The sequence below is a fragment of the Cloeon dipterum genome, chromosome 1 (assembly GCF_949628265.1).
Source record: "Cloeon dipterum chromosome 1, ieCloDipt1.1, whole genome shotgun sequence".
Taxonomy (NCBI): Eukaryota; Metazoa; Arthropoda; class Insecta; order Ephemeroptera; family Baetidae; genus Cloeon; species Cloeon dipterum.
The window spans coordinates 36,488,217-36,512,224 of NC_088786.1; the positions used below are offsets into that span (position 1 = coordinate 36,488,217).

The 24,008-nt window shown below is 40.6% G+C and overlaps 2 protein-coding genes across 3 annotated transcripts; both read left to right on the forward strand.

The window, feature by feature from the left end:
• The first annotated feature begins 22 nt into the window (after positions 1-22).
• On the forward strand, positions 23-3,485 carry LOC135948548 (fatty acid hydroxylase domain-containing protein 2-like). Of its 2 annotated transcripts, XM_065497884.1 has the most exons (5): positions 23-76; positions 145-241; positions 1,426-1,848; positions 2,412-2,684; positions 3,154-3,485. In XM_065497884.1, exons 1-5 carry the CDS (start codon positions 73-75, stop codon positions 3,308-3,310), a joined length of 954 nt encoding a protein of 317 aa, XP_065353956.1. In that variant the 5' UTR covers positions 23-72; the 3' UTR covers positions 3,311-3,485. The 2 variants fall into 2 exon arrangements, with proteins under 2 accessions (XP_065353956.1, XP_065353955.1); XM_065497883.1 differs by lacking the exon at positions 23-76 and having other exon boundaries at positions 86-241.
• Positions 3,486-15,121: 11,636 nt separating this feature from the next.
• LOC135947692 (small ribosomal subunit protein eS10-like) lies at positions 15,122-16,624 on the forward strand. Its single transcript, XM_065496582.1, has 5 exons — positions 15,122-15,206; positions 15,411-15,555; positions 15,613-15,726; positions 16,068-16,244; positions 16,320-16,624. Exons 2-5 carry the CDS (start codon positions 15,412-15,414, stop codon positions 16,359-16,361), a joined length of 477 nt encoding a protein of 158 aa, XP_065352654.1. The 5' UTR covers positions 15,122-15,206; position 15,411; the 3' UTR covers positions 16,362-16,624.
• Positions 16,625-24,008: the final 7,384 nt, after the last annotated feature.

Consider the following 24,008-nt stretch of genomic DNA (forward strand, 5'->3'; position numbering starts at 1 on the left):
CTTCCTTCGTCTCGCGGCGTAAGCATTCACTCGCTGCCGCTATCGCTGGTCGAACAGCTGGGCAAGTGCGAGATGGGTACGCGTTTGTTTACAAGTAGTAGTGCAGCAATGAGTGATGTTTAAAAATGCCTCGTGACATTGCAGGGGACTACTGGAGCCGGCTGTTGACGGTGATCTTCACCTCGTACCTGCAGTTCCTGATATGGGCCCTGCCGATGGCTGGTCTCGCCTCGTTTGCCAGGTATAATTTGGATAGTAAAAAACCGGCTTAGCAACCGGCTTTCACCACATGCAACTGATCAAAATTGACCTGGATATAAAAATTTCCTCTAGATTGGCACTCTTCTCACAAAAATTAGCGCATGACATTTTTCTTATTTACACTTTTTTTACTCAGAATTTTTTGGTTGTTACTAACCAAAATAAAGATAAACTGCGTCTTTAACTTATTTTTCTGTTGGCAGCCAGATTAATTGTGTTGTTCAATAATTTATTTTTGCCATATAGAGGAAGGAAAAGAAAAATATTGTGTGTTAAGATAAGATTAGGCTATAAGTGCTCTGTAATCAAGATTTAAAAGATTGAGCCGTGATATCTTGGCCATGTGATAAAATCATAAATAAAAAAACTGACTTTGTTGTAAGGGAAAAATGATGAAAAAATTATTTCTAATTTGGGTAAATTATGTTTGAATTTTAAAGTGGCATAATATAGAGTATTTTTTATTAAAAAAATAAATTAACATGAGAATTTAACCTAAACAACTAATTTACTCATGTACTTGGACCAAAAGTGGCCCAAAATCCATTTTTTTTAAATTTTCTTGATTATACGCCCTTTTTTAACTAAGGACATTAATTGCTTCCGGGGTGTGTAAAATTATGTAAATTTAATAAAAAGAAATTCGTTTAACTCTTGAAAGTTATTTGTTATTTTTTCAAAAATTGCATATTTTCGAAAGGGGTCTGTTTGTCCTAATTAAAATTTACCAGTTGATAGAAGCGTCAAAAACTGCCTATATTCAGCAGGCTGATTAAATTTCCAGTTTGAATCTACTGAGCAAATATTTCTCAAATAGTTTATTTTCACGCAAAATTTCTTTGAAAATTTCTGGACGCCGATTAATGAGAATGAGATGATTTTGGCCAGTTTTGTCCGAAATTTCCAGCGCTTGACCATGTTTTCTCACATGATTTGGAATCCTCTCATTGAGATCTATCTGACAGTGTGAGTCTTTCTTTGGGGAAAAGCGCAAATTCAGTGAAAATCGCGATTGCAAAATTCCTCTCAGAATTCTCCATTTAAAACAATGCTAACTTTGAGGCCCATTTTCTCGAAAATTTACACCGCTACCTTTATATTTTTTTAACTGCACATGATCCTTAGGGCCTAGTCTGTTTTTTAATTTCCGTTTCACAATTTCAGAGATTGGGCGCCATCGCCTGACTTCTGGCAGGAAAAATGGACGTCGGTGCTGGACGCGTTTGGCCACAACCAGCGCGTGCTGTTCGGCATGATGCCGTCGGTGGTGTCCGGCGTCGTCTACTGGACGGTCAGCGGCCTCTTTATGCTGATCGATTTCTCAGGCTTGCTGGCGGCGTACAAAGTGCAGCCGGGCACCAACCAGCCGCCCAGCGCGCCCAGACTGAGCAACGCCGCCAGGGTGGTTTTCGTCAACCAAATCGTCGGGTTCGTCTTCGGTATCGTGGCATTCGAGTTCGGACGCTGGCTCAACGGAAAGGAGGTAGACCCTGAGATCGTCGCAGTCCTGCCCTCCATCTCCACCATGCTGCAGCATCTTATGCTCACCTTCGCTTTCAGGGAAATCTTTTTCTACTACAGCCACAGGTGAGTGGAGTGACTGGAGTGACACTTATTCTTTCTTTTCTCGCTCTGATTGGCTAATATACTGATATTTATATAAAGACCGTCTTTGACGACGTTTCTGAGTTCACCAATCGATTCCTGAAGGTCGAATTAGGTAAATTGGATATTTTTTCCGACCAAATAGTCCAGCGCGACGTGCGAACTTTTTTCCCGCCAAAACAATATGAATGCGAGGACTGCGCATGCGTGAGAGCTGGCTGGATCTGACAAAGAAAAGAAGTCATTCGTACAGGCGGTCTCTCTGCAAGTGCTCAAACCAGCTCTGACGCATGCGCACTTCTCAAATTGTTTTGGTGGGAAAAAAGTTCGCACGTCGCGCTGCAATTTTTGGTCGGAAAAACATCAATTTTACCTAATTCGAACCTCAAGAATCGATTGGTTGGCTCAGAAACTTCGTCAAAAACGTTCTTTAAAAACCGCGGGACATTCCTCATTAAAAAAGTCATATTTACTGCTACCGAATAGTTTCAGCTAATTTTTTGGTCCAATATAGTTTAAAAACTTGTATTCTTCGTCATTAACAGGTTGTTGCACCACCGTCTATTTTACAAGCGGTTCCACAAGCAACACCACGAGTGGACGGCGCCAATCGCGCTGATCGCGGCCTACTGCCACCCCCTGGAGCACATTGTGTCCAACGTGCTGCCGGTGGCGATCGGTCCAGTGGTGCTCAAGTCGCACCCGCTCATCAGCTGGTCGTGGTTCGTCCTGGTCACCTGCTGGACGCTGACCGTACACTCGGGCTACCACCTGCCGCTCGCGCCCTGCCCTGAGTTCCACGATTTCCACCACCAGATGTGCGTGAAATACACCCTTTTAGTGTTGGAAGCCATCAACAGATGGCGCCACGGTATACATTGGTAATAAATTTAATTTTAAGGCACTTAAGCTGCGATTTCAAACTTATTCCTGCTAATGTGGATTCTTCACTCAATATCCTTTCTTTTGACGTGCTGAAAACCAAAATCGGTTAAGACAATCGCGGTTGAATCGTGAAAAAACTGTTTTTTAAAATAAAAAATCTCTCCCAATGTTTCTACGGCGAATGGCTGGACTGATTTTGGTTTTCAGCACGTCAAAAGAAAGCAAATTAAGTGAAGAATGCACAGTGACAGGATTGAGTCTGGAATCGCAGCGGAATGGCCTTAAAATTAAATTTATTATCAAAGAATACGGTGGCGCCATCATCTGTTAAGGCTTTAAACTGGTGAATTATCGACACGGAAGGTTAACTCATCTCTACTTTCTTTCTTTCTTTCGTTCCAGGAGCAATCAAAACTACGGAGTGGTGGGAATTCTGGACGCCCTCCATAAAACCGACCTGCAGTGGAGAAACACGCAGTCTTTTGACAGGAGTTTCATACTTTTCGGCCTGAGACCGTCTCGACAAGTGCTTGACAGGACCCGCATCAAGAAGCAGTGAAAATTCCTAAGCACAAAATAATTTATACTTTTCTACGCAACGCATACTCCTCGTAATAATAATAATAAGGTATTTTAGCAAAAGCAATAAAAAGAACATTGGTTTCTTACCTTGCTAATGGACTTAAATCTTAAATGTAATCTGGAATATATTTTTAATAAAAAAAAGGACAGTTTAAAAATAAATTCTCATTTTATGAAGAGCATCACACGCAATCAAGCGCAGACAAACTGAAACGACTGCAATCTAAATTAATCAAGCGGTTTTGTGAGCAGATGCAAGAGAGCTTTTCTCATTTTCTCGAGGAACGACGTAAATTTGTTTGCTGCTCGACAGGCCTCGATAATTCTTGCATGCGTCCGCGACGTTTGCTGTCTGGCAGAAGTAGCGAAAGCTGCCAGAAAGAGAGAGAGAGAGGAAAACAAAAAGAGGACGTCGAAATAAATATTCCGCTCGGCTGGGCCTTTTTCTTGTCCCTCTTCGCCCGGCGGATAAATTAGACTTAAAAGACGTGAATTTATAATAGCACTTCACGCAGCTCCACTCGCGCATTGGCACACACCATCAAACGCCATTTCTCCAAAATCAGGGCACATAATTTATGGTTGCTAAAATTTGATTTAAAGCCCGAGTAAATGACCAAATGACTTCCATTGGTAATTATTTTTATTTTACAATTCTAATTTATGCATTTGATAAATTTCTAAGAAAAAACCCTTCAGTCACAACTTGATAATCAGTCCGTTGAATCTTTTGCATGTTGGAGCAAAGTCTGGAAAACAGTTCTCGTTTCTCGCGAGGGCGTAAAACGGCGCGTGGCTCTCTCATTACTAAGTAAAGACAGGCGGCTTGAAGAATGGGCAGATATTTAATTTATTCGGCCGCAATTGCTTTGCCACCTGCAACCAGGCGCTAAATTTGTGCGAGTAGTGTAGGCAGCAGCAGGCGGTATGCGTGTAGCCAAAACACTCACCTCGAGGGCTTGTTTAAAAAGTAAAATGGGCGTGCGCCAGCCGAATAAATCTTCAGACTTTATTGAGATTTATCCATCCCCGCTGAGCTACCTGTTCTCTTTTACCGGCGTTTGAAAGCACTTTTGTTGGCCGCCGGCACAGCATTGTCTGCCTGTGTGCCGCCGACTTCATTAACCCCGACTCTGGAGTGGCGGCACAAACACACACACTCACATGGAGGCCGCTGGAAAAGTGGCTCGCGCGTGTATACGTGCGGACATATACATATAAATGTAGAGCGCGCGGCGTTAACGCGCCGTAAAACGTGCAGGGACGCGCCAGTTTAATAATAATAAAATTCCTGAGGGTCGGTGACGCTTGAAAAGTAATAAAATGCGTCCAGATCGAGAGGAGGGTCTTTTCGCACTCAATCAAACACGACGCGGCATAGATTGGCGCGTGGAATTTTCGGCTCGGAACGCGGCGACGACTTGATTTGGGATTCCGACTTCTGACCGCCTTTGATCGGGCTTTGCGCGCAAATAGTCGGCGACGGCCGCTAAATATGAGCAGGGGCACAAAGGTTGAACCAATTTGGCTGCGTGCGCGTTTATTGAGTTTGCACAACGCGTGGGATTGATTAGTGCGCCCTACCTGATAGATACCATATATGATGATGCAAATTCTGAAATGCTATTTAGATTTCACAATCCCTTTGATGGTTAAGTCGTAATTGGTGCGATCCCTATCGTCACATGACGTGTAAACTGTGTAAACTAATTGGCTCTCTCTCCTTTATTGTGCAATTTGCTACCTGAAAATCATAGAAATTATTAAAATATGAAAAAAATATTTGTCAATCATGATTCTTGAATAAATTGACTTAACTTTTGGTATTTTGATTTGTCCTAAAAAATTTTTAAAGGTTCTCTAACGGCCAGTTGACTCTTTCAATTTAGGCAGGTTTTGACGCTATTAGAAACTGTTGAATTTTAATGAGGCCAAACAAAAACCCCTTTCGAAAAACTGCAATTTTTGTAAAAATAAAAAATAGCTTTCAAGACTCAAAAGTACTATTTTTTATCTTCTCGCAATTAAATTTTCATCATTTTTCTTGCCCCGGAAGCAATTAATTTCCTTTGGTAAAAAAAGAAAAATTGGATTTTGGTCCACTGTTGGTCGCAGAAGTATTTTAAAAGTTATAACGTTTCATATAATATTTTATTTTAATTAATTTGTTTGAATTAAGGAGATATATATAACAAATTTAAGGGAAATTCCTTCATTTTCTCTCTTCTCCTGCTCTCAATCTCAAAGTTTTATTCGTTGAATCGTTCAAGAGGAGCACGGCAAAGATAGTTCAAATGGCGCATCCTACACTTTTACAATATCATTTGATGGTAAAGAGTTTGCAAGGTACTCGGCTCGAAGTTTGCTGCGCCGGGAAAAAAAAGTCAGCGAGGCGTTGTTTTAATCTTCAATTTCCATTCTCGAGTAGTCTCTGCGTTGGTCCTAAAGATCTGCTTTCGCGCGCGTGCAGAAAGAAAGGAAGAGTAATTGGCGAACAAGTATCAAAACTTTGTTGGAACAGCAATAACCCTTTTTATGTGTTTGACCCAGAAAGAAAAATTGACACCCACACACACACACACATAGCGAGCTGAACTCTGGAGCGATTGCTATGCCCTTGGCGGCTGGCGGAAAAATCTGAGTGGGTGTTTTGCAGCAGGAAAGCGAGTGCCGAGAGCAATTAATAACTTCTGCTCGTCCAAGCAATTGTCGGCCATCATGCTTTTTGCCCGACCATATCTCTGGCCCGTCAGACGGCAAAGAGCTTCTGGCTCTCGCTCTCTCGCTCTCTCTCTCTCTCTCTCCCCGCGCAAAATAAAGCTTCCTGCTCTTTGTGCGCTTGTTCCAGCAACGAGAGAGGTGTTTGTTGCCAGCTCCCGTCTCGTGCCATAAATTATGAATTTATTTTAAGAGTAATACAGCAACGCACACAGCACTCGCGGGGCGCAACGGCCGCCGTCGTCGACTTGACTGCTCACAGACATCCTCTTTCCATTAAGTCGCTCTCGCTTTTTGCGACCGGCGCATATACACTTCCTCGCCTTCTTTTTCTCCTTGTCTGCTTTGATTGCAAGGGCAGAGGGTCAAGGGTGAATCAAGCACCAAGATGAACTGCTTTTGCTTCTTCTTGTACTCTAGTGCGCGGAAAATGTTTTGATTATCTTTGTTTGTAATACGATCGCAGCTCTAATGTAAAAGGTTTTGCCTCCAGCCAGAGGTTTCTTGTTCGCAAATAGATTTTATCACAACTTTGATCATCAAATGACATGGCAGGAAAAGGGTTCGTATGTATGTTTTTAAAGGGTTCGCCAATTTTGCAATGCGCGAAAATGCACCACTGGAAAAAACCCAGAAATTTTGGGATTTTTTCGAATTTAACCTCAAAAAGGTCACATTTTGCGCCAAAAAGTCAAATATTGTGGAAAATTACGATTATTTTAAGAGTGTTCGGTCTTTTGGTGAAACCAGTGGCATTTTTATTGATCTGTAAAACTCTATTTCGATTTTTTAAAATCAATAAAACTGCGCAAAATTGCAAAAAAAAACGCAAAAGTAAAGGTTTTTAGTCATAAACCGCCTTCCAAGTTTTCATTTTTCATTGTTAAACTCTGTCAATATATCTGCTTAAATTTTCATGGCGTGTTTTATACATCAAGTCTTACATGAAACGTTTTTTAATCGTTCTAGAGTTTCACCCGAATGCGCGTTTCAATCAACTTTGTACAAAATCCAATTTTTCGCTGTTGCCTGGTCGGCATTTTTGCAATTTCCTGCAGCGACAATAGTGACTTAGCAGACATATTTCCTGTTTCGAGAACAAACTGCAAACGCGGGCAAGCGCCGCTTGTGCAAATTGATTAAAAAACTTTTCCCATTCATATGTATAGAGCGAATATGCATATATCCTCTATTTTGCCGCGCGCACCCGCCCTTTGTGTATAGCTCAGCACCCATTCCGTCAGTATAGAAACGAACTATTCTTCGCCCCGAGCCAAACAGACTAATTGGAACAGTAATACTAATACAGATCACGGAGTGGTTGATAAATCGATCAAAAGCTAATATTACATACATCGATTGCCGCCAGTTATTGAGTATTTTAGTACCAGGAAATGTACAGTTTGTCGAAAACTGTAATATGGTATCTTTGACGAAGTTTCTGAGCACTCCAATCGATTCTTGAGGGTCAAATTAGATACAGTGGATATTTGTTTCGACCAAAGAGTCCAGCGAGACGTGCGAACCTTTTTTCCCGCCAAAACAATATGAATGCGAGAACTGCGCATGCGTCAGAGCTGGCTGGATCTGACAAAGAAGTCATTCGTGCAGGCGGTCTCTCTGCATTTGCTCAAACCAGCTCTGACGCATGCGCACTTCTCGAATTGTTTTGGCGGGAAAAAAAGTTCGCACGTCGCGCTGCACTTGTTCGTCGGAAAAATATCCATTTTACCTAATTCGATCCTCAAGAATCGATTGGTGAACTCAGAAACGTCGTCAAAGACGGTCTTAAAATATTAAAAAAATCTTAATTTTGAAAAGCTGATGGTAGTTTTTTTGGGAATATGAGACGGGCATTTTTTATTGCTTGATAAACACCGGAATTTTCTTGCCTGTATTTAAACTGAAATATAAACCATGTTGAGGAATCCTGCGAGGATAAGAATCCAGCACCTTTAAAAAAAACCTGGAATATCATTAAGAAAACACAGCTATTACGCAGAATGTTTATTTAAAAATATAATACAGCGTTACTCCTGCGCGTTAATGTTCTTGTCGAGTCGTAAAAAACAGTGCTTTTTAGAAATAGAGCCGGCCGGCCTTTCAGTTGAAATTGCGGTGCACGTCGTGAAAAGTGGGCAGACACACCTTTGCGTCAGGTGATCCACTCTCGAGGGGCTGCCAAAAACAAACACATATTCGGACTTTGCCGTTGCGGCAGCGGTGCGTGCGTGTCCGGCGCTCATCCCCGGCTAGAATTACACGCGTCACTTGCAAGCAAAATGGACCGCACCGCTCCATCACGGCTACAAAAATATGCTCTCAGGCCTCGTAATGAGCCGGGCGAGCGAGAGAACGAGAGAGCGAGCGAGCGAGAGAGAGAGGAAAAGAGAGTACAAAAGCTTTTAGCGCGCGAGTGGGCGGGCGAGCGGGCGCGCGGGCATTGTTTGCTCGGCCGGGCGGGCGAAATTTTCTTGCTTCTCATTCTCAAAAGAACAGAGATAAGATGATCCAGATAAAATTTTGCTGCCAGACATAAATGGGTTTCTGCTTTTGAGCTCGCATTTGCCAGAGAGGAAAGAACAAGTGCCCATCTCGACGCAGACGTGTGTAGGCCTGCTGCGTCGCGGATTCAAAAGACACGCATTTACCATCAGAGGTAAAAAAGAGAGTGCGTTGTGCGCTGCGCATTACCGTTAAAATAAATAAGAATACGGAAAAATGTGATCAATCGATTTAATTGACAGAATAAACGGTTGAGAATAGAGTGCAATTTTAAAAGAATTATTTGTTGTAATTAATTGGATTATTTTATAACTTCATAAAACTCTGGAATAATTAAAACAATTTTAAAAAACGGGTTCAACACGTATATTAATTTAAAGCACTGTTTGAAATTTGAAAAAATATCTCACCAGACTTTGAAAGTTTCCAACGACTAACAAAAAGATTTTTACGAATGACTGGGGGCCGGGTGGCGATCTATGTCGGTTCCCGCCGGTCAGAAGTCAATATGGCGTCGAAATAATGGATGCCAATCAGGAGACAGTCCAGCGGCCAATCAGAAGGGTCAAAAAAGGGGCGTGCCGACCTAATAATTTCATTCCCGCGTATTTTGTTACATTTCAACTAGCCTGATGTGCCATCTAATGGTCGATTCGCCAAGTACCTGGCCAATCAGCTGTTAGTAAAGAAATAAAAACAAAAATATTCATCGTTTGTGACTTTCACGCCGTAATATACCAGTCGCCATATCTACGCGTCGCGTAAATTCGGCCCTTGGTGGTTGTAATCAGGGTCATCGTTCTCGTTTTCGTCCTGAAGGGTTTTTCTGTAGAGAAGAACAAAGGAAAACGAGGTGAAATGCAAAGGTAATAATCTAATAATTAAACTTCTCGTGGCATGTCATATAAAAAAGATATCAAACCTCAATTTCCAGACAGTGCGACCTTAATAGTCGCAGCTCAGCTAAAAAGACCGAAGGAAATTGCACTTGAGAGTAAAGAGAGCTGCAGACTAATTGGAAAAGTGATCAAGTCTGAGCGCAGTTTTTAACGTGCAAGAAGAAAAGTTTCGCCGAAGGAAAGAGGGCTGCGCGATCCGGCGGCATGGCTGCTCTCTGACGATGCGGGAAATGCATCAACCACGTGCCAATAGTCGGGGATAAATGGGCGCACGGAGCAGCAAGTCCTCAGGTGGTGCGCCACTTGCGAATCGCCCGACGGGCGCACGAGCCGCGCAAAAAAGCAGCCCCAAGGAGACATCTGTGTTGGAGGGCGCGCTCTGCACCGCGCGGTGACAAAGCACTCGACTAATATTGGTCCGTGTAGCCAGCATTTAGTGTCACAGACAAAGACGCCGCCGTAAATAACCGCGAGGAAATAACGTCAAAGATAGACACTCGATGCGGACATATAAATGGGTTTACGTGTGCGCGCGCCTTCCAAAGTATGTATAATCCAGGAGAACGTACGCGCCAGCTTGACACGAATTTTACTCCTCAGTTAATTACAATTTGGAAAATTTATGAAAATATCGTCAGCATAATGAATTTTAGTTGTTATTTCTTTGCTAACAGCTGATTAGCCTGATAATTTGCGAATCGAACGTTAGATGGCACATTAGGCTAATGGAAATGTAACAAAATACGCGGGAATTAAATTATTAGGTCGGTACGCCTCTTTTTCGACGCTTCTGATTGGCCGCTGGACTGTCTCCTGATTGGCTTCCATTATTTCGACGCCATATTGACTTCTGACCGGCGGGAACCAACACAGATCGCAACCTGGCCCCCGGTGACAAGAAAAAAGATGAAGAAAGATGAAGCCCAATTAACTAAACAACGTTATAACTTTATTAAATTGGAATGATTGTATTTAAAAAAAAATCAAACATCAAAGCCGCAAAGTGAGTCAGAGAGCTTTTGCAAGCCTCCCAAATCATAATGAACTAATGAACTCATCATTGCAATGCAAGAGAATCACGTGTATAGGTGGAAATAGGCCCGCACTCTACCCCCAAACATCGCTTAGTCAGATTTTCACTCTGCAACGTGCACGCAGAGCACGCGCTCAACAATGCAATCCACACCAAAATGAGAACATCTGGTGGCATGCAGATTGAGCTGTGGTTTTATCGGCTTGAGTTAATTACTCTGTGATGCGCAGAGTTCTCCCAAGTGATTGAATTAGCCAAAGCTGAATATCTATATCTAGTGAGTACATCTATATAGATTCAACGGGGTCCAATTTGCGATCTGTGTTGGTTCCCGCTGGTCAGAAGTCAATATGGCGTCGAAATAACGGAGGCCAATCAGGAGACAGTCCCATGCAGCGGCCAATCAGAAGCGTCGAAAAAGAGGCGTGCCGACCTAATAATTTCATTCCCGCGTAATTTGTTACATTTCCAATTAGCCTGAAGTGCCATCTAACGGTCGATTCACCAATTACCGGGCTAATCAGCTGTTAGAAAAGAAATAACAACAAAAATATTAATTGTACTGAAGGTATTTTGGATGGTGTGGAATTAATTTCCATGCATGGTGTGCCAAAAAACCTAAATTCAAAAGACTACCTAGCTCCTCGTTCTATAATGTTTAGCAGGTTTCCAAAAGATGTTAATGAATGGGAAGGTTATAAGTTATAATTAATTGGACAATCAGTCATGCACGAGACTAACTCATTTTATTAGTTCAAACAGCAACGCAGTGCTTATTATAAAGTTGACGGGAATGAATGATTGTAGTATATAGTTCAGTCTCAAAAGAGCTCTCGATAAACAAGCCTTTCAAATGCAGCGTCTTTTCGACCGGAAAATACAGTGTCGCTTAGCTTTGATAGAGAGAGGGCAAGCGCGCGAGCGAGCGACTAAATATAATAAAATCAAGTCCGAATAGACGTCATGTACGTGTGGCATATAAAAGGTCATAAATAGCCTGAGAGTTCAGATAAATATCTGGTTGTGTGCAGCAGCGGCGGCGGCGGCAGTTGCGAGAGAGAGAGAGAGAGAGAGAGAGAGAGAAAACAGCTTCGCCATAAATCTTGTGTGTCACTCCAACACAGCTCATTTTTTCCTCCCACAAACCGTCGACGTCTCGGCAACATGAATCATTTTCCACAAGTTCTTTTTCACAGAGAAAAAAGCAAGAACAAGAAGCAAAAGGAGGAAAGCCAATCGAGAGGCGAGCCATTAAACTGCGCGCCGGAATCTCGCCGAGTGCAGCGCAATTTAATTATTCTTGCGCTGCTGGCGAACATATAAGTGAGTCGAGGAGCGTAGCATAGTAGCAGTAGCCGGCTGCCATAACAAAAGGTAATGTAACATTAATTACTACATAGAGAGGTTGCCCTCGATTTGTACGGGTGCGAGCAATAAAACGGCGGGCTTTATTATTGGGACGGCCTGCCCGCCGCGCGCGCGCTTCAGCAATCAATGCCCACTGATTGTTATTACTGCCTCGCAATTTTTCATATTTCTTTTTCACCTCTCGCTAGCTGCAATCAAACCTCTGCTTTTTTAGCACTGACGTTTATTTCTGTTGAGCCTGAATATACCGTTGATGCTATTAGAGGTGGTGGGAAATCAAAATCTGGATGAAAATTAGTGGAATTCGATTTTGCTGAATCCTATCAACTGTTTCGACGGGAAAAATTCGATGTTTTCCATTTTGTTCTAGATTTATTTTGTTTAAAGAATTCCATAGAAGGGTAGTGTTAATAAGCAGTGGCGACGCGCAAATATGGCGTCCGGTGGAGCATGGCGCGAAAAAACGTTACGTGAAAATGCGCGAATAGAACCAAGTTTTGGTCAATATTGTGACATAAAACTTTTGGATCGTAAAAACAAACTCTTGACACTCGTACGGCAATCCAAAGAGAGCTTTTTGTTTCCCACATTCAGACGGCATCTTGGATCTGCGCACTGCGAACCAATTTTATCGCACATCTGGCCCCCGCTGGTGTTAATGATTCTCTAAATATGGGATCAAAACTAAACTAAAACCCAAGCGTGTGATATTTATTTTCCTTTTCATAATTTTTAATATTTGTTTGCCCGTGGGTGTAGCCATTCATAAAAACATTTTAATTAAATTCTTCCCACGCGGATTTTTTCTTTTCGAGAGAAAACAAATTCCCAATAATGGAAACGACGAAAGTTTGTGCGCATTATTCAAGAGACGAGCACACTCTGTCTGCCTGCGGAAATTCGTGGTTTATTTCGCAAAAATGAGAACTGTTGGAGAAGAGTTATAATCAAACCATTTTAGTTTAAAAAAATAAAATGTTAAAACGCCTGCAAAATAGAGTCCACGCAACCGGGCGCACTCGCGAGCTTTGCGCGTTGCATAAGTGTTACTCGGCACGTTTTCGCGTCAAAAATGAGTGAGGTGGTGGCCAAAATTAAATTCTGGGGAGCCAATTACCGTTTTAATTTGCTCTGCATGAATAAATAACACGAGGCCAAAATCAAAGCCCTGATTTTATGGAGTATTCGTCAGCCAAATTATTAATTCTGTTCAAAGCGTAACGAATCATTGTCGCCACATTCTATTGTGAAAATGACTTTCCACGAAACCTTTTTTCGGTTCCCCTCGGTGCGATTGTGTTCAGCTCTCTGTTCTGCGAAGAGAAATTTCACAAAAGTTGCATTGAAAGCAATTTTATGATATCCATTCAACGTATTTTTAGACAATTATTGTGAGCATTACACAACATCGTTATTATATTCATTGGTAAATCCAGAAAAATAAAAATAGCGTTTAAATCCCAGCTCAGCAAACACACGAGTGTTAGGTTTCCAGCTTTTCCTGCATCACAATAATTGGGAAAATTAAAAAAAGCCTCCATTTACCTGGTAATATAATTATCATTAATTAAAAATATAGCACCACAAAACACGCTGCACTAATTTGTCGATTTCCATTAGGCCTGCAAATAAATTAATTCAAAAGGACAGAAAAAAGCTTGCGTGCGGCTGCGTGACAATTCAAAAATTCGACTGAAAAAAGTGTGTCAAAGCAGGCAGCACTCGAGCGAGGAAAGAGCCGCTTTATTATGGCGAACGAAACTGTTTTGTTGAGCGAGAAGGAGCGAGACAAAAAGCTGCAAGCATGAGAAGAGAGAAAGAGAGAGACAAACAAAATGCACCATATAATTTAACGTACACGTATACCTCACCGCGCGCGCTCGCTTGCTCGCGTTTTCATCATATATGTGTGTGTGTGTGTTGTGTTTATCCAGCGGGTGTGTGAGTGAGGGAGAGTAATATTTCTGCATAAAAAGTTACAATTTTATTATTTCCCAGCTGAATATACACGAAAACGGCGAAAAGTTTTTGCTGCCGCCGCCGCCGCTTTTGTTGGCGACAGAGCGAGAGAGATGTTTTTCCATAGCCTCGTTTTTAATTCTGGCCGCCGAGCTCGCGGCTAAAATTGTGTTTCCATTCCAGCTCCAACCAGTTCACTTGCATCCATTTTTTCAGCCTAAAATTCAACTACGAATTTTAATACATGTACGCAGCAGCAGCAGCCACTTCGTCCAACCACCAAGTTGGAGAGACGCACGGATGACGCTCTTTTAACAACTCTTGGAAAGGGAGAGAGTAAACTGGAATACTTAATAATGAATCAGAAATACTAAGAATATTTTTCCAAGGGTTTCAATAAAATAAAAGAAGCTGTTACACTCCTTGTGTTACAACAATTAATCATCTTTTGTAATATATCATTAGCGATATTAAGCGATAAACATCAATATTTCCTTGAAATTTGCGATCTGTATTGATTCCCGCCGGTCAGAATTCAATATGGCGTCGAAATAATGGAGGCCAATCAGGAGACAGTTCAGCGACCAATCAGAAGCGTCGAAAAAGAGGCGTGCCGACCTAATAATTTAATTCCCGCGTATTTTGTTACGTTTCCATCAGCCTGATTTGCCATCTAACGGTTGATTCGCCAATTTCCGGGCTAATCAGCTGTTAGAAAAGAAATAACAACAAAAATATTCATTGTGCTGAAGCTATTTTCATGCCAAATTCTCATTTTACGTTTTTAAATTTCCCGCCGTACTCTACCAGACGCCATATTTGCGCGCTCACGCGAACTTAAATGGGATGATTCTTCTCAACGGCTTGAAGATTGATTTTTTCGACCTAAAAACACACGATAACATTAAAATTTCTATCAGAGAAGCCACTCAAAGAATGTTCCATTCTTGAAATAAGTACGTTATGCTGATTTGAAATGAAAAATCGGCTAAAAAAAACTCGCTTTGGCAGGTGCAATTGCCGTTAACATCTGACAAAGGGTTGAAGTATTTTTTTTCTTGAATTTACCGTTGAGAAATGTTTCCAACATTAAGATTCCTGAAACTTGAGTTTCATTGAAAGAATTAAGTTACGGGCAATCGCCGCAGTCACAGAATACCTATTTTTACGGATTTTTTTACTCATATTTCAGGCGAAAATGCGGTAACTTTTCATCAATAAGTTTGCCGCGTTTTTCATTTAAACTTCCAACATGGCTGCGTTGTCCATGCGACTGACACGGACTAAATAACCACGCCTCCTTTGATCAGTTGCATCTGCCCGAGTAGCAAGCGCACGTTTGATTTTCAGATTTTCATCCTTCTACAGTGTAGACATCTAAAGCTATCCAAGTAATTCAACCTAATATTTTAATAGTTTAGGACCTGTACCTAAGCCCTGGAACATTAATTACTATTTTTTTTTATTTTACTTATCCGAGAAAACCGGGCCGAAAATTGTTGTCACTGACTGACTGATGTTTACGTTCGATCCACATGTACATCTCGGGTCTCGGTCACATCTTATAAGCACGGTCTCTTTTGACTTGATTTCAGGATGCTTATGTCGAAGAAGGATCGTTTGGGTATCTTTGAGTACCTCTTCAAGGAAGGTGTGATGGTGGCGAAAAAGGATTTCCACGAACCAAAGCACCCACAACTGGAGGCTATTAGCAACCTCCATGTTATTAAGACCATGCAGGTACAATTTTCAAGTTTTGGCTTCATTTCAGTAGTTTTAATATTTTGCATCTTTCAGTCCTTAAAGAGCCGAGGGTTGGTAAACGAACAGTTCGCCTGGAGGCACTACTACTGGTACCTCAACAACGAAGGTATCAACTACCTCAGGACCATCCTCCATCTTCCCCCAGAGGTGTGTATAAACATACGGCATAATTTAGTCTGTGTTTGCTTTCGAGTTTATCATAAATTATTGTTTGAGGAATTAAACATGCAGGATAGTTCAAAGCTATGAATTGAAAGTGAAATAACAGGGAATGGAAACGTGAGATTACTTTGTTCTGTGATAAGCACACACGTCTTCAAGTTCATTGAAACGGTTAGCTTGAGCAAAGTAAAAATCATGGGATGCATTCGACTGTTAATTTTCTTTTCTGTGTTTGATAATAGTTTGATTCATTCAAATAGCAATCACAGAAAAATCGCCCATGCATGAAATTTACTGCAACTATTTAACATCGTTTTGTATTTTAGATTGTTCCCGCAACTCTGAAGAGTCGGACAAGGACTGAGGCTGCAAGACCACGCGTCTCGGCACCCAAGTCTGACTCTGCCAAAATGACCGAAGTGGATCGTGCAGATTACAGAAAGGGACCTGGCGCTCTTGACAAGAAGGCTGAAGTTGGCGCTGGAGCTGCCAACATTGATTTCGTAAGTGTCTATCAGATGCACTTAAAAAAAGTTATCATTAAATTATGGGATGCTGACTGTCATTTCTCTTTTCAGCGCGGATTTGGACGTGGACGAGGTGCTCCTCCCCCACAGTAATCCATTCTACTTAATTTTTATATTTATTAAGAATTTTAAAATGTATTTTGTATTGTACAGTGTTTCTTTATTAATTAAAAGAAATGCAACAAATGCACCAGTTGCATAAACCCTAAGTGTTCGAAGCCGCCAACAGATGGCGCCACCGTAGACTTTGGCTTTTAAGGCACTTCCGCTGCGATTTTAGACTCAATCTAGCTACTGTGCATTCTTCAATTAATTTGCTTTATTTTTTTGACGTGCTGAAAACCAAAATCGGTTCAGCCAATCGCCGTAGAATTGTGAAAAAATATTTTTTTAAATAAAAAAATCTTTTTGAACGTTTCTGCGTTGAATGACTGAACCGATTTTGGTTTTCAGCACGTGAAAAATTAGCAAATTAATTGAAGAATGCAAAATAGCTAGATTGAGTCTGAAATCGCAGCGGAAGTGCCTTAAAATCGAAAGTCTATGGTGGCGCCATCTGTTGGCGACTTCGAACACCAAGTGCTTATGCAACTGGTCAATTACACGCTTATCTGTACTAATTTTATAGTAAGGACAATAAAAGCGTTTGAATTAAGAAAATTTGCTTTATTAAATATGTCACTTCAAAATTAATTTTAGATAGTGTAAAAGTGTAAAAATAATAGAATCGAAATTAATAAATTTTATTAGAGGGCAGAGTTTGGCCTTTAGGCTCAGCACCAATGGGTCCACAAGCAAAAATTAGAACAGATTCTAATAGCAGATAACATAAATATGCAATCCTATTCATGTGGAAAAAATATTACCGCACCACCTATGACTTAGAAAATACCTGTAAATATTCACTTGATTCTATGAGAGAAGGAAATTGTCAGGAAAATTTTTCAAGATCGCCAGACTTTAGTTTGGGGAGGCGAAAAGATGGCCACATTGGGCCCAAGCTCCTTTGCGGCCACTCGGGCCACTCATTTTCAGGCACCATGTTATCCGCTCGGCGGTGTTATTGGGGCCTGGGACCCAGTATGAGCTCGTAGCCCACGGCAAGTGCTGTGCAGAGGTTCTAAATTATGAAAAAATTAAAACATTCGTGCAAGCCTTTGTCACGTAGCGCGCAATGTTCTATTAATAAGTGTCCAAATTTTGGCGGCCTTAAAAATTTCTCCTGGTATTTTCCATAGAGTTCAGCGAATATTTACAGAAATTGGTGCTGCGGAAATATTTTTCCAAATGAATGACGAGGCTCGAGAAAACGATCGCCTGGTCATATGTGTCATGCGCGCGAACTCCTCGCCTTCCAGATTAGCAAAGGAGTATGAGCCTTTCTCCAAATACCAAATACATGCCCAACGACAAGGTACACAAACAATTAATTATCAAGAAGTCTGATCACTATTGAAATAAAATTTCTATCTTGTCCAGTTCCTGAAAAATATTTTCTTTTCCTGCCGGAATTCCAGAAAAAAGGAAGAATTTCTGATTCCTGTTTCCATTTCCTGTCTCTAGTAAATTTACAATTCCGCATATTATATAATTTTATATTTTAGCCATGAAATAGAGCTTCAGATGATGTAAAGCCAAAACCAGTTCACCAGTTCGTCTTTGCAATATTCAGATTTTACTTCAACAACATATTTAAAATTTTAGTCTCGGGAAAATGTCCCAAATAAAATTTTATTTGTGCAAGTGCAAACAAAGTTTTTCAAAGCACCTGAAGGTTTTAGCTCTTTTACCTTCAAGTTTTTCCCCGGGGAAGGGATTGTTATATAATAATAAATATTGGAGAGTCCAAAAATTGTGTCTCGAGGAGGAGAGTGGGTTGCAAATCCCGTCTGCTCGCTAGACAATACATTCAAATAATCCTGTCTTTCTGTCTGTCAGAGGCAGAAAGAGAAAGGCTTTCTCTGCAGGCGTGAGTCGCGTAATCATTTTTTTTTTTAAATTTTAATCTTGCATCTGGACGTGAGATGAGTTTGCTCGGGCTCAGCGGGACTTTGCTTTGGGAGAGCGCGCGCGGCCGGACTGCTGGCAAATTAATTTCACCCCACTGCTGCCGGACCATTAGTTATTCCTGCGTCCGGGCAGAAATCTGATGAGCCGATGTAGAAAAAGCGGAGAAAGAGTATTGATCGGCGTGCTTTGCTTGTCAATTAAAGGAAAACGCTGCTGCAATGTCGGCCGACCGGCGACGAGAGTAATTGCGCTTGATAAATTGTGCAGAAGCGCTTTTTCTATTCTATCGCTCGAGCTTGCTCAAGAGTGAATTAATTACTGCGAACGGCCGATCAAGCGCGGGGGAGGCGCAGCGCCGTCTGCCATATGGCCGGGATTCGGGATTGCCTGGCTGCGCGCAAATATGCCGCGTTCGCTCGCAACGACGAGCAAATTGGCAAATAATGTAGTGACTTTATGTGCAACGAGTTAGAGACAACTCGCCGCCGATTTCATTTTATTGATCAGCCAGACCAACGCTCATTTGCGATTTTCTGTACAATTTCAATGGATGAACTGCATTAAAATTGTTGAATTCATTTATTTCCGTGTGTTAAAGTGGATTGATAGTGATCTTTTTTTTAAAAAAAAAAAATCAGTACGTACTTCTGACCAAAAGTGCCTCAAAACACATTTTTTAAATTTTGCCGGTTACTCCTAGAGCGTATTTCAAGACAGGAAACCAGAATTCCTGCTTTTTCCTGGAATTCCGGCAGGACAGGACAAAAGACAGGAGTTTTCCTTCAAAACAAATCCATTCTTGGTCTATTTAAATTTAAAATTTGATACTGTTTTACAACGTTTACTTTCTTTCATGTAACTAAATATTTATTCTAAAAATTATCCGCGGCGTTTACAATTTTGCTCTGTAAAATTTAATTTAAAAAGCACAACTCTTTAATTATAGTCAGTGGTGTTCGAACAAACAAGCATTTTACTTAAACATTCTAATGTATAAAAAGTAACACTTTTTCGGGGGTTTTCTGCATTTTTTTTCATTTTAAACATTTTTTGAAATACTTTGATGACTAGTAAATTCTGTGCGGGGTGCATACTATTTTCCGTTTAGTTCATAAAGGGGAATTGGATGAATTAGGAATTATAAGTCTACAGACACAATTCAAAAACTTTGAAAATCTGTCAAAATTAAATTTTAAATAATTAAATGAAAATAAAAAAAACAGGTATGATATAAGAATTAATAAAAGACTATTTTATTATATGGAATTAAATTTAAGAAAATAAAAACAGGAAAACCCAGACAGAACAGGACCGGTAAATCTAATTTTGGAACAGGAACAGGACAGGAGAGTAAATTTTTCCCGGAACAGAAAAACCTTTCTTGAATATGCTCTAGGTTACGCCCTCTTTTATGAGAAAAGGAAATTAATTGCTTCCGGGGCGAGAAAAATTATGAAAATTTAAAAGTGAGAAGATAAAACATAGTACTTTTGAGTCTTAAAAGCTATTTTTTATTTTTTCAAAAAGTGCAGATTTTCTAAAGGGGTGTGTGTTTGGCCTCCTTAAAATTCACCAGTTTATATTAGCGTCAAAAATTGCCTATATTCAGAAAGCTTTATTAAATTTCCAGTTTTTTTTCGAATTGATCAAATTTTTCTCAAATTCACTATTTTTCCACAAAATTCTTCAGAAAACAGTCCAGCTTTTTTAAGTTTTCAAGTACTTTTGAATGAAATATAAATTTAAATTCTAATTTTCATGTTCCATTAAATAATAAAATAGGATACAGGATAAAAAAGGACAAAAAGACAGACTGTATATCTAATCAAACACAATGGTAATAATTGTTTTGTTTAAAGGTGCGGCTGATTGCGGTCTGGATCAGTGTTTAAAGTATATATATATCGCGTGTGTGCGAATGCGAAAGCTAATTCTGGCATTCGCAGCACAGAGCGAGCGGTCTGTTGGCCAGCCGGCCTGCCCAGACTATCTTCAATTAGTCTGCGCGCCGCGTGTTAATTATTTAGGCTCAGAGACCGTGTTTGGCGTTGTTTGCTTGCCTATTTGTTTGCTCGGGGGTGGAGGGCGAAACGCCGTCTGGACACGTTTCCAATCCTTCGCCTCGCTCGCTCGTTTTCCCCGCACTCTGCTACTACACAAACACAAGTTTGGCCAATGCAAAACACTGCGTGCGTGTTGACGTACTCTCTCTCTCTCTCTCTCTCTCTCTCCAACTCAAAAGCAACGGCAATCCAGGCGGAAACTCCGCATCTAACGCCACTTTAATTAGCAACTCTGGCGAAAATTATTGCTAGATATTTACTCTTCGCGTTTAGCAGTTTGTAAATACTGTATTTCCCCCTGAGAATGACATTTTAAATTCGCAGCACTTGAAAGAACTATCTTTGCAAGCTGCTAAACAAATATAGGGTCGCTCTAACCTTAAATTAACTGAATTTTGGGTGCTTAGATTTTTCCTGAAAGTATTTTAAAGGTTTTCTAACGGCCAGTTGAATTTTTGGAGAAAATGGTTAATTTGAGAAAAATTTGCAAAATAGGAAAAAGATTGGAAATTTAATCAGCTTTTCGAATATATGCAGTTTTTGACGCTACAATCAACTGGTGAATTTTAGTGAGGCCAAACACAGACCCCTTTCGAAAATCTGCAATTTTTGAAAAAAATAAAAAATAACACTCAAGACTCAAAAGTCCCATTTTTTATATTCTTCACTATTAAATTTTCATATTTTTTTCTCACCCCGGAAGCAATTAATTTCCTTCGCTCAAAAAAGAGGGCGTAACCAGTAAAATTACAAAAAATGGATATTGGGGAATTTACGGTAAAAGTATTTAAAAATATTAGTCGATTAGGTTCAACTTCTCAAGTAAAATCATTTTCTAAAATTAAAAAAAAAATCACAATCATTCCACTTTCAATAGGCATCTGGCAAACTAGCAAGCGCACAATTAGGAAATCGATTTTATTGTTTCGAGAGCAATTATGTGCACAATCTCAATTTTCTTCGTCACAGCATGGACGCATACGCTCATTTACATTTTAGTCCTTTTAGGAGAAAAACAACAACAATGCTTTTTTCTAACCTATTTAGAACTGAATACAAAATTCATGAAAACATTTTTAAGAATTGCAGCAGAGAGGCCCGTTTTAAAAGTTCACACCGTCCGGGGGATGGGGTGGGTGAGGATTAGAAAAGGCAGGAGCAGGAAAGTGGGGGCTGGTCGGCCCAGAATGCGCGCTGTGTCCACACTCCACACCGCGCGGCTGTCGAGAGCGAGACCGACCACGAGGGAAATCAGCGGGCGTGTAGGTGCGCGCCGCCCAATTTGCATACACTCGGCCTTTTTACTCGTGCAGAGCTAGCGCAAGGAATGGAATAAACACAGTATGGAATCTACTCGCGGCATTCGCTTATTTGGTCAACGCGCGCCGCGCGTGTCTGATTTATTCATAGCGGCGCTCGCTCGCTCGCCGCACCGCCGGCCGAAGCCTCATTCCTCGTCAAAAATTGTATTAGACGAGTGTGTTGCTCTCATTGTCAGTCGGTGGACAGAGTGGTGCGAGTGAGATTCATATCCCGGCTGCTAAAAGAGAGGAATTTTCCAGGGTTGTCGGTAGCACAGCTTCGCACAAAGCAGACGGGATGTTTTTACGGTCCTAGCAGGAAAAACAGCATTGGTTGGAATTTCCAATCAATTTAAATATTTTTTTGGAGATTTCCTGATTTGGAAACTGTTTGAGTGAAATTTAAATTGGAATTATGATAACGATAAAAAATATTTACATGAAAAGTTGACCTTTGTTGCTTCTGGGGTGAGAAAATTATGAAAATTTAACAGTGACAAGATAAAAAATAGAACTTTTTGAGTCTTGAAAGTTGTTTTTTATTTAAAAAAATGCAGATTTTCGAAAGGGGTCTGTGTTTGGCCTGATTAAAATTCACCAGTTGATAGTGGCGTCAAAAACTTTTTATATTCTGAAAGCTGATTAAATTTCCAGTTGTTTTAACTGAGCAATTTTCGCATAAAATATTCGTCTGAAAATTTCAACTGGCCGTTAGAGAACCTTTTGCATTTTTTTTTAAAGAAAAATCAAATCAAATTACCCAAAATTAAGTTAATTTATTCAAGAATCCTCTCAGAAGAGTGCGAGAGCGGGAAAGTGTATGCCCCGCCCCCTCTGTCGGACGATCAGATGATTTTTGCTAGTTTTCTCCGAAATTTCCAGCGATTGATTATGTTTTCTCACATGATTTGGAATGCTCTCATTGAGATCTATCTGACAGTGTGAGTCTTTCTTTGGAGAAATTCGCAAATTCAGTGAAAACCGCGATTGCAAAATTCCTTTGGGAATTCCTCCATTTAAAACAATGCTAACTTTGAGGCCGATTTTCTCGAAAATGTACAGCGCTACCTATCTAATTTTTTAACTGTACATGATCCTTAAAACCTAATCTGTGTGTATATGAAAGGATTTTGCGTGGATATTTACTATCATTCCACTTTAAGCAACTTTTTCTTAATCTCATAATAAGAATTACCGTAATTTTTTTAAATCGTTTGCAGTTTTAGTTCTGTTCGAGTCGGGAGTCTTCATAAATTTTGTATGAAGTTACACTTTTTAGGGCAAATATTTGGAGAAAACGGATCTTTACTTTACACATCACTCATTTTTTGCTTTAGAAAAATCCAAACTTTTCCTTTTTGTAATAATGCAACAGCTTTTCTGCTATACATTTTCAAATTTTTTTTGTTAAAGAGCATTATTCTTGCTTCATATCCGGCTTGAAACAAACAGCATAAAATTCGTTCGAAAAATCACACAAATGCGCGCGAATTCAGCATTATTTTATTCTTGCAATTTTCTCCAAACAAAAGAGAGTTTATTTTGAGTCGTTTGCACAAAAGCGACAACAGTACAGTTTCATGCTCCATGTCCACGTTGAGGGGCGGCGGAGTGGAAAAAAATCGGGAAAGCTGGATTCACGAGTGCGGAAACGGTTCTAGTGTGGCTCTCTGGGGCGCAGTTGCACACGGCATAACATATCTGGCAAAAAACAGTGCACTTTTCCGCTCCAGGGAGCAATTCGGGGCAATTTGTTTCAAGATTGTGTCGCCACGGCGCAACTCGCAGCCACCACACCGCATTTTTCATGAATCTCCGCGAGTCCGCGCTCCTGTATGCATCAGGCAATCGACTCAATTTAACCAGCCGCGTGCATTATAGTTTTTTTAAACACATATAAATCCCTCTCCTTGCGCTCCTTCCGAACGAGGAGGTGGATTTTTCTGTAGAGAGCCGTCAATACGGCAATTCCAGAGTTCCCAAAATAAAATAGTGGGAAAATAAATGAGTAGTTTAATTTAATTAATGTCCGAGATTGAAACTAAATTATTGACGTTTAATTGTCATATTGCACTCGCCCATCTGGCAGTGGCGGAGACTCAAGGACACGACCACCCTGACGGTCCATTCGAGTTTGGCCAGCTTCAGGGCGACGCGAATAAGCGGCAGGTTGAATGTAACAGGGCGGTACTCATCTGGTACCGATGGCCGTTGTGATACGGGTTTATTTAATAAATTTAGTTACATATATATCTAATTTCAAAACTATATCTACTAGAGATAAAAAATATCATTTTGATCAATAATTATAGATTTTTTTATTTTGGAATTTGCATTAGGTGCGGCGTAGCTTTGTAAACAGGGCT